Source organism: Triplophysa dalaica, chromosome 12 (genome assembly GCF_015846415.1).
Source record: "Triplophysa dalaica isolate WHDGS20190420 chromosome 12, ASM1584641v1, whole genome shotgun sequence".
NCBI classification, from domain to species: domain Eukaryota; kingdom Metazoa; phylum Chordata; class Actinopteri; order Cypriniformes; family Nemacheilidae; genus Triplophysa; species Triplophysa dalaica.
Window position 1 is genome coordinate 16,358,398 of NC_079553.1, and position 11,891 is coordinate 16,370,288.

General features: G+C 39.0%; 1 protein-coding gene across 1 annotated transcript; it reads right to left on the bottom strand.

Annotated features, from left to right (window-relative positions):
• Positions 1-4,108: 4,108 nt before the first annotated feature.
• Positions 4,109-6,104, bottom strand: tent5aa (terminal nucleotidyltransferase 5Aa). Its single transcript, XM_056762219.1, is given in 2 exon segments — positions 4,109-4,885; positions 5,694-6,104. Coding segments are annotated over 2 exon segments (1,188 nt in total).
• Between the last annotated feature and the right edge of the window lie 5,787 nt (positions 6,105-11,891).

The following is an 11,891-nucleotide window of genomic DNA, read 5'->3' on the forward strand; positions in this document are numbered from 1 at the left end:
GAAGTGAATGTACTGAGGAACAGTGCTATTACGACTTGGTGATCTCCGGTTATGCATCTGTATTTTCTGAACATAGACAACCAGAGCCACGAACAGACACTTTGAGATTACTAACCCATGATAGTGCCATTTTGGCCGTAGGATTTACTTCAACAGGAAGATACGTGGACTGAGAGAAAACCAAGCTGGACTTTAACTGTGTACACTCAATATTTGCATTGGCCCTCAATTAACCTACATACGGGGGCTTTGACATTAAAACCACATAATTGTCATACACGATTCAAAGCGGGATCAAGATTGAGACCAGGCCAGTGGATGATTTTCAATTATCGCACCGAAGGATACGAGTTAAATTGAACCTTAGTAACCATCACAATGGAAGGGAGAAGACACCCATGGTGGCATCCAAGGAGGTTTCGGGGACTGTGTGGAGAGCGGGACATAGCTTCCATGATGTTTATTTTAACGTTTGTGATCATAATACCGATCATTATGAGAAATGGCATGGATGTGGATCACAGTGACATGGACTCCTTGAACACTACCTCGGGACAGGTGGACTTTGAGGTAAATGAAACACCATCTGATCATTTATTCCGAGGTCTACTGGTTCCAGCGTTTGAATCTAAACACCGGCAGAGAAGACAGAGTATCAACAAAAAGAGGGGAGCACTCTCCGATGCATGGATGGATCACCCCAATCCCCCTCATCCTTATGCTACTAACATGTGGTGGAGATTAACAAATCATACCGTAAGAATGAATAATGCCAGAGACTGTTATGTTTGTGCTCACTTTCCTCACAGCACCACCGGAGGAGATTGGTGGCCACATCAGAATCCCAACAACACATTTGGAGCAGCCAAGGCAGCAGTAGCCGCTGCTGGACCAAGCAAGGGCCTTGATCCCATATTTTGGAAATCAATAGATACTATATTTGCAGAAGGACTAAAGCTAACCCCAAATGAGCAAACTATGATGCACGATACTTGGATTCCACACCCTCTTCCTGGCAGACTCTTTGCTCAGATAGCGACTGTTAAACATGTACCTAACAATCTAGTCTGTTATGAGAGAAAGACAGGGAATTACTCTCTGGGGACAATACCAAAGTGGAAATGTTCAGACATCTATAAACCTGTTAATGAATCGGTGAGACGAAGCTGTATGGCCTGTCTCGATTATGCAGACTACGAGAATCCCCCAGCTACGATGGTTACTGTTACTCATGAAGTACCACAGCGAATTGTTACTTACTAGTACATACTTACTTCCTATAGAGGACAATCAAAATGTCCATCGTGCTCAACGGTGCATGTTCCTGATCAAGAGGGAACGGGAGTTGTTGAAGGCTACTACTGGCTGTGTGGCTATCAAGTATATTTATCATTACCAAAGAGTTGGACAGGACAGTGTGCTTTGGTCCAGCTACATGGAGGAGCTATTATTTTGCCTCATCGATCAATGGACAGTCAACGGCGAGTGAGAAGAGGATTATTCAACTTCCTACAAGATAGCCCTGTACCAAAAAATCATCATATATGGACAGTTGCAGAAAAGATTGCAGTTACTTTTGCTCCAGCATTGGGAGTAGAATCACTGATGCACGACGTAGAGATCACTAGATATGAGTTGTCTTCATTTATCAACACAACGAAGCTCATGATGGAAGGAATCAAGGAAGAACTACAAGGATTACGTCTTACTGCTCTTCAGAATCGCTTGGTACTGGATCAACTTACTGCCGTACAAGGAGGTGTTTGTGCTATGGTTGTAGAGACCTGTTGCACATACATACCAGACAACGACGCAGATGGACATCTCATCGAACAAGGAATACACAACATTTCGATGCTATCTACTGCGATAGCGAAGGGTGAAGTAGATTCAGATACTTCAGTATGGGACTGGCTTGGCAACATATTTCCCAATATGCATAACATATTGATGCTGATAATCTGCATTGTGACACCAATCCTGATATTACTGTGTTTTTGGCCTTGCTTCATGCAGGCAGTTAAGCGAATTACTAGATCTGCTCCTCACAATCAAATGGTGGTGTATTCGGTCAGGGATGATCAACTATTTGCAATCTAATATAGAAATCAAGTTTTAAATGGTTATAAGCAGGAGTTGTCCGTGTTACGATACAACCTAGTCGAGTCAGATGGATTTTTTCTTTTATGGCTTATACGCATCTATATGGAATAATGAGTATAATAGTTTATATTGATTCATTTTGCTCACGCTGAAATATTCACTTTGAAGTAGATATTCCTCTTCTGTTAGCCTTAATCAAATGTGGGACTCTTATGGCGCCCCAAAGGGGGGAATATATTGTGTATAATTTTGATCAATATCCTGTATAATATGGGGTTTGTTATTCACCACGGTTATGAAGAAGTATTCATAGGAATGTTTGTAGCATAGTTGTGTTAGTACATCAGAAATCATTAACTTAGATGAGTATTAGAATCAAGATTGTGTGACAGAAATCATATTAACTTGGATGAGTGTTAGAATCAAGATTGTTTGAATATATATGAACTTATGCAGTAATTGCTTTCATAAAACATTTTAATCTGTTTCAGCAATACAAAATCCAGTGATGTGTTAAGAGGCCTGACCTAGTTGGGTCAAACTTACAATACATTATAGCAAAATCCAGTGATGTGTTAGAGGCCCGACCCAATTGAGTCAAACATATGATGCATAACTTATTTCTTATTTTAAAAATTAAGTCAAGGTTGAAATTCCACCATTAAACCACAGACTTTGATGCCCAGAAACAATGGTGGCAGACAAGGACAATTGGAAAATAAAAATAAGAGATAGCGGGAATTTACCTGATTGGTTTCGAAAGGAAACACCTCTGAGTAGTTTCACTATAACTAGAGGTTGGAAAACACCCGATTTTCAGATGCTTTTGGAAAACATCTCACTTTGTTTGACTTGAACAAATAAAGTTAAGTCTTTGACACCTGGACCTTCTTTGTCTGAGCAATTTTTTGAACGGCAAGATCAGCATTTTTTTCTCATCATATGTTGGCATGTGCCAACAGCTCTCATCTCTTACCTGACACTGTGTGTTGTCTGTCGAATGTTGTTGTACTGACAACCGTGGCCAAGCAAAATGACTTGCAATACTTAGAGGACTCCCCCTGCCTCGCACATTAAAGCCTTTCACGGACTGCAAGTTTCTTATTGTAGGCCTACAGTGCTACTCAAAGAGTTCCGCACAATAACAATAAATAAGATAGAATTTTACAAGCAAAATAAATAATTTCCTTCCACAATTCAGAGACCTATAAGATGACATCGGATGTGACCGATGCGACACAACAAGCTGCTTTTTCTTAATGGGTTTGTCGTATCGCGACGCATCCAGTGTGGACAATTTTTTTATTATAACGGACTCTAATGGGCTCTCTTCTCTTTTGTCGCGTTGCGCCGCTAAACAGGACATAATCATACACATTCACAAGCTGTTAGTCAATTTGTCTTGTATCACGATTGTTTTTAATTACATCACTGTACTGCATCAAACATCAGGCACTTAGAATGCATTCACATGTACAAATAAATCTGTATATAAAAATATAATCTCTAAATCTTCGGTTTGTAAAAACTGTCTCTGTAGTGTTTTATGACTTTCCCCCTCATTTATACCGAAAGGATTAAGACACACTTTTTTTGTGTAATTTCTAACACATCTGGTACCATTCGGACTGAGATGAGAAAGCCAACACTTCCTTTCTATTGCATTTGATAATCTTACATTAAATCTCTGTGTCAGTGTCAGCCATTAGAACTGCCACTTCACAGCTGTTTAACGCTACACAATCAGACAAGAGTTAGGCATGGCAATGCAAAAGCACCCTTTTGAAAGTTCTGTTGGAAAGGCTGTCTTTAACGGCTGCCACATCATCGACAAACCTTGCCGGAGTTGGTTAACATTGACCCCAGATTATTTCCAATCAATGGAGTTAGGAAGCAGACAGTCTTTCGTTGCACTGTATATTGCAAAACGAGTTCAGCTCCTTTATGACAATGCAATGATACATCTCAAAATGAGACAACGATTTATTTTGCTTCCTCTACGCGCTCAGTTGCACGGTAACCATGAAGAGAAGGATTTGTGATGGCAGGTAAATAAGGGCTGAACCTGGGCAATGTATTAATTTTTAAAGTTAATGTCTGCTACATAGGGGGCAGGCTGATAGTAGCAGGTGACGTTTACCACATTGGGTATGACGTTCTGCTCGGACAGCACATGGACTGCCAACACTGTCAACCCTAGCGCCTGACGCCTCTCTTGTCCCATCAGACACACCGTACTTTCGTTCACCACCCCATGCAATCTCATAAGATAATCATACTTGCAGTCCTCCAGTCCTACAAAGTGGTTCTGGAGGTATGACTAAAGTTTCCACTGCTGCTCACTGATACCCGAAAAGTCAATGAAGAAGCGAGAACACATGTAGCGCTGGAGAGCCTTTATATCTGACTCCGAAGCGGCTCGGAATCCTCTAACCAGAAGGTGGCAGTACTTCAGGAGACATCCTCCCCGGATCTCCTCTGGGTTTCTAGTGCAGATCACCTTGTTGCGCAGGTGGTCCAAGGCAGCAGCAAAATCTCCGTACACGCTCTCGCCAATTATGGTGGGATGAAAGTTCTTGGCCATCAGGTTCTCTGAGCACTCGTAGAAAAGAAGCAAAGAGTCTAGCTTAATCTGGAAAGAATCAACGCTGAACTCGAAGTGTCGACGCAAGGAGTCCACAAACTTTAGCTCTACGTTTTTGCCCCTGTTGTTGGAGAGGGAGATCAGACTCCAGCGATCTGAATCATTACACACCTTCACCATCTTCTGTACATATGCTTCCTACAAAAAAAGGAATAATTATTACTATTTAAATTATTTCAACTAAAAGTTGCTTTCATTGCATGAAGAAGAAAAATGTGTAAGGTCATTCACAGGATTCACAAATTTCACAGGAAATCTAAAATGCTGAGATCGGCTTTAACCTGCTTTACTACAATCCTATTAGCGACAGAAAAGCAATATTTTACCAGCCTATCGGTTAACTACTCAAATTGCTTTTCTACTCTGTCAATGGATAAAATAGCATGTAGACAATCTGAAATAGCATATTACATGAAACAAATCACAAAATTGAATGCTGGCAAGTTTTGACGGACATGTGATTCTGTGGCTTCTGTCTTTCTAATTCTTCTAATGCAGTGGCTTCTGTCTTTCTAATTCTTCTAATTCAATTTAGCTTATATGTCCTTCCATAAATGTGCAATATTGTAGACACAGGTCTATTTATGTGAACTAAAAAAGCTAAATGCTATGAAAAAAAGTGTAAAAGTTGGTGATGAATCAGAGCCTAAAAGTAAAAAACTTTTAAAAAACATACTTGTATAATTAAGTAAAGAAAACTAGTCAAATTTAATTTTCCAGTAGTATATTGTAGGAATTACTGAACTTTGTTATTAAACAGCACATTGTGAGTAAATCAACACTAAAGTTTACTACAGTAAATAGCCTACAGGCTATACCCATGCATTTTTAGGATCTTGAATCTTTTCACTTTTTTAATTGCTTTAATAGACACTTCCCTTAACAACTTAAAAAGACATTTTACATCCACTTGCCAATTCCACTTGAACACAACATAAACACACACCTTCAGTGTCAGTGGGGTAATTTTCTCCTGATTGACCCCCTCGGGTAAAAAGTCAAAAAGACAGTCTAGGACAATATTCTTGACCATCTGAAACTGGTTCTCTGCCTTAAGGTCCGCGCAGAATATGATGTCCAGGTCTTTATAACCGAGCCCGCTGTCCTCGTGCAGTACGTGGCTGGCGGCGGATCCGTTGAGCCGCACATCCCGCAAATGGATGCGCTGATCCCGCATGCGACTCCGCACAGCTGTCACGATCTGCCGCGGATTCTTCTGCAGCGTGGGGAAATTTCCGCGGCCATGAATCGGGATGCTCTCGTTCAGGATGACGTCTAGACGCTGGACCTGCTCCCAGTTTAATACGCTAAACTTACAGTCTGAAACTCCACTGATCCAGTTGTCCTCTTCAGCCATCGTGTAGGCTTGCGAATAAACAGGAACTTGCGCTGTTGATCCTAAACGCTACAGACGGAGTTGAAGTGCCACAAAGATGCCTTGGAGATGAGACGCATGTTTAATCACCGCATCAAATAAGAGCAATAAACTCAGACGAATAAACTCAAAGCCATGCGTTACGACTGTCGCCCCGCCCTTTAAATCTGTTTGATCCCATGTAGGTTAACATCGGCTAAAGCCTGTGCTAGGAAAATTAGTTTAGCTTTTCTCTTGATTAGCTGTTAGAGCAGGGTTCATGCAATGCCAAGTAAATTTCTTTGGATACCGGTATTGGATACATACAGTAGAAGAAACAAGTGTAAGAATACTGGCAACAAGCCATATTCATACTCATCTTCATGCAAGTCCCTGCTAAAAGAAAAATACTTTCATGAAATATCATAATAATTTCTGAAGATGAAGGCATACTTTTTTGGTTCAATTTATTGACTTGTCATGATTCCAATATAGATTCTGTAATCATTTTGACAAATTAACCACAATAGCCACATTTCTAAAAACGGTTTTCGTGGCAGTGGCTACATGCATGAATTTTCTTAAATTATAGCACCCCCTATTACTGTAAAATTACAGGATTAACAGCGCAAGTTCCTGTTTATTCACAAGCCTACACGATGGTTGAAGAGGACAACTGGATCAGTGGAGTTTCAGACTGTAAGTTTAGCTTATTAAACTGGGAGCAGGTCCAGCGTCTAGACGTCATCCTGAACGAGATTATCCCGATTCATGGCCGCGGAAATTTCCCCACGCTGCAGATGAATCCGCGGCAGATCGTGACAGCTGTGCCACATGTAGAGTGTTGAATGCTTGCATATTTTATTAAATGTTGAATGCTGTTAATTTAGTGGTAATTGGTTGGATGGCTAAAGAAAGGTGAATATATTGAGAATTGTTCGAAGTGGAATAAAGGGAATTCAATATATATATCAAAATCATTTTCATTATAGTTATTTAAAGAGTATTTCCTCGTTATTTTGAATGGTTTGTATCATATATTTCTGAAAAGCTCTATATGTATTAAGTACTTCATGAATTATTGTTATAAATGCCTAAATATTTTATATAATTAACAGCTTATATTACCAAGTGTAAGAATGTGTGAAATGAAAAGAGAAGACCATATATGCTGTTTAGCAAAGTATTGTCAATTGTTATGTAAAACAACATGAGAACGACTGAGTCAACTCCATATAATCCTATTTTACTTTTAGTGAAAAGTGAAGACTTTCTGCCAGCACTCCACCTATGATTATCAAAAGACCAGTCTCCACCCAGTGCTAGTTTTCTCAGAAGTCTCCTTCTCGCTATATACTAAAGCAGCTTCTTGCAGAATCCAATCTGGAATCTCAAAAGACGACAGAGTTAAACGTGGCAAAGGCCCTGTGAGGTTAAAAGTGACTGATGGGCTTCTGGGCATGCTCACAATACACTCAGATTTTTTCAGAGCACTTTAAAAATAAGAGTCTTGTAATCCACACAGTGACCACTGAGATCAAAAGATCAGGAAGACTAGTGAATGTGTGTCTTCAAATAGACTGAATTGAATAAGTGATAATGTACAGTTGTAATAAACCTTTACTGGGTAATCAAGTGGTTTATGTTTACATAACACTGTAAACAGTCTCATTTTTAGATCAGGGGCCTGTTGCACAAAACTAGGATAAGGGATTAAGCCAGGATATCTTGGTGATCCTGGCTCAATTGATCCGTAATCCGGTTGCACAAAAGCTGGATAGGGGGCAGGAGGATATGTTATGGTATAAATTACCATGGAGATTTATTCTGTGGAGCTAGCCTGCTCCAGACCAGGCTAAATTCCAGGATCTATTTAATCTCATCCCTAATGTCAGTCAGCAGTCACCACAAATGGAAACCAATAGTTATTTCACTGCTCACTATACATTGTTATCACATATAACTAGACCCACTGTCATTATTTAAACGTTTGTGATCATTAATTTCAATCATTTTGGATAAATAATGATTTTTAGATGATGTTGCTATCATTAGATAATTTACAGTTTCCCATAGACTATAAGGCTATATATAAAATTATAGAATATTACGGCCACATAGGGGAAAAAAAAGACAAGTCATAATATTGTAACCAGTTGTTTTAAAGGAGGACAGTTGTTAAAATGACAGATGTGGGGCATTTCGTAAAATTGTACTTCAGTATGGTTTCATAAAGAAAGACATGCTGATGTGCCAGAATATTAAGTATCACATTGTCATAAGTATCAAAACTGTAAAAAGAATATGTAGCTTTTCTGCAGAAAGAACCAGCCTCATAAATTTATGACTTTATCCTTTTTCCTCAGTGTGGCCCTAGTACTCTGTCATATAAACAAATACACATTCCATATAAACATAAAAACACAATGTGTAACATTATGTTCCTTTATTGAATAAGGACAAAACAAAGCAGGTAAACCATCAGCTCCTTTTGAAACTAAAGTCACAGTGACTCTACAAGATGGAAAGCACAGAATCAAAGCATATTATACAAAATGATACATATACATTCAAAGGTCTGTATATAACACACCCTGCATGTCTGCACACTAAAATAAATGCAGGACAAATCCATACACATCAACTGAACAGACAAATGAATGGATGCAGTAGCCTCCCTGCAGCCTTGTATTACACACAGTATACCGCACACACATCATAAGAGGCCAAATTCTTAAAAAAACGAACCCAAAAAAACCCAAATTCCTCTGCCACCGCAGGACATATTTAACCAAAATTGAAAGCACACATACTAACTAAAATAATTCAACACATATTGGTCCCTCAGCAGCCGACCACTGTCGTCATCAGGGAAGATTGCCGGATTGTCCCATTCCATGGCTGGTGGCACTCTGGGGGCCCTCTCCTTCCTCAGGCAGGCCACATTGGGGAGGACCGCACAAGCCACAGTAATATCACATGCCCTAACAGGGCTGACCCTTGATTTGTGAAGGCAGTGAGAGCGTGCCTTCAGGAGGCCAAAGGTCATTTCAACTCTGGCCCTGGTCCTGGCATGGGCATGGTTGTAGGCCTGCTGTGCTTCCTGGGGGTCTGTGAAAGGTGTCAGGAGAAAAGGCTGGCAGCAACACACCAGAGAATTCACCTAAATGACCTAGCAAAATAAGTATAGTTTAGACAAAAAATATAAACTTAAAGTAAATGTGTGCTTAAAACAAGCAAAAAAAATCTGTCAATATAATAAGAAAAATTATTTTGAAATAAGTTTACTTTTTCCATAAACACTTAATTTTAGAAAAGTTCTCTTGTTTCACTGGCAGATTTTTTTGCTTATTTTCCTAGGTAATTTTGCTCAAGAAAATATTTAAGATTTTTTTTTTAGATATTTTTTTTTTAACTGAAAACAAGACAAAAATACTAAGTAAGAAAGACATTTTTGCAGTGCAGTGAGCAACCGACCTTGGGTCCTTTGAAAGGCACTATATAAATTAAAGTGATTATTATTATAGATCATCTATTTAATCAATTACATTTTATTTATATAGCACTTTTCACACTTGTTTCATTCTGTCAAAGCAGCTTTACATTAATAAAAGCAGGAGAAACACAAAAACATAAGAAACAGAGTACAACGGCTAAGATTAAACCGTACTGAGCGTGGTAACGTTAAATAATAATGTAAGGCTTTAGTAATAATTTATCATAGCTTTATACAGTCTGATGGAGTTACTTTACACAATTTCACTCATATCTGCAGTGCATTTCAATTAAAAATGTAACCGTTTCATAATTACAGTACAACTGCGTTTTTGGAGATGTGAATTAAATATTTGAATTGTAATTGTGATGTTTCAGCGGAGCGGTGAGTGTGTAATTGTGCACTATTTACGCATTCAGGCGGTCTGCAATACTTTGCCACGCTTTTTCTCTTTGCTTTATCACTGTGGCGGTGTTGCCTTTCTTCTTAATTATATCTTTTACCTCCTCGTATGCCTCCATGAGGATTTGTGCTTCCGAAGGGGAAAAGTACGCGGCTCTAGTTGCCATGGTAAATCAGTTAATCTGTGATCTGTGGCGGGGTCTATTTGAGTGAGCCGTGAGCGCGCACCTATCCAGGATTGGTTTCACCTGGCTTAATGAATCCGTGTCTGCTCATCCTGGCTTGGTCTTTGTGCAACCAATTAAGCCTGGACGCACATGTTTTGGCTTCATTGAGCTCAGCTGTGTCATTTATCCCGGATGTCTTAATTCTACTTTCGTGCAACAGGCCTCAGGTGAAAATGACGGTTATTTTGTCAGTTAATTTTAAATGTTATCAAACTGACTGGAGCTAATCGTCCGTTAAAAGCTTTTAATGCACACCTTCCAGCCAATCAGAATCCAGCATTCAAACAGACCAAGGTTTATTTTGTAATAACAGTCTAAATCGGCATAATCGTGATTTGCCTTCAACTGTTGGTCCCTTTGGATAAAAGTGTCTGACAAATTAATAAATGTAAATTTTGCCCAATGGACAGGATATAATTTTTTGACTTGTTAATTTAAAGTATTCCACAGTGGATCATCATACCTTAAGGCCTTGTGCTCAAAATCAAAAGACATTCATGCAAACACAATCTGTGTTGAAGAATTCTGTAAAATGCAGGTACCAAGCATTTCTCCTTTCATTACTGAAAGTGTAACAAGGACACCCTGCGGCGCAATTATTTTTCAACATCAATTATTTTTCCCACCTTATGACGTAAACAGGTTAAGTTTTATCATGCAGAAAAGCAGGTGTGGTGAACAGGCATTTCATATCATAGTGGCGAAACACCCAGCAAGGACAAAAATTAACCAGAGAATTAAGCAGAGCTCAGGGCAAAAAAAAAATGGCAGTCACCAAAAATGGTAAAATGCCCAAGATACGTACAGTATTTGTGTGAAAAATATTTACAGTTTCTGAATATTTTTGTGTTTGACTGTAGTTTATAGTTTTTCTGTTTCAGTAATTTATTTTTAATCTCATTCATTAGTATTTAATGTCACAAAATACATATGGACAGGACATAGGACATATTCCTTTTCTCAGGAAAAAGTGACAACTTTGCTTCACTGTTTTCTAAACATGGATGTCAAGAAGTTTTTATTATTTTCCCGTTGCTGACTAACTCATCCAAACAGGTGATTATCATTCATCTCACTGCCAAATGCTTGAACTGAAATATTGCAGTTATTACTGAACATAAGAACCCTTAACCATCCTGAACGTATTTTCAGAGAAGTCATCTGATGTACTTCTCTACCGGCTTTTTTTTAATGCCTTAATGATGCTAACATATGCAAAGAGAGATAGAAAAAGAATTGCTTCTTTAATAAATCACACCAAACATCAAATTCATTAGAATGGGCTCGAGATGACTGCATGAGCATGAATTTGACAAATGAAAAGGTGATAACTTCACTACAGTAACATCGTCACTCGGGGCACGTTCTTCTCAACGACCTCAATGACTGCACAATCTTCTACAGATATATCATCATGGGACCTCTTACTCGAAAACCTGGGACATTGCCTTTCTCGGAGAACATACAGTATATATACCTCCCAGAAACAGTAACCGATGTAGTAGGTTGAGAATCCTGATCATCAGCAGCAATAGAATTAACATGCCCAATATTAACACCATTCACAGGTCTGCTGTTCAACTCATCTCTAAGCTGCTGATTATCATATTGCAGCTGATGGACTAATTAAGTTAATACTCTCAGCTGCTGCCTCCATGACACATC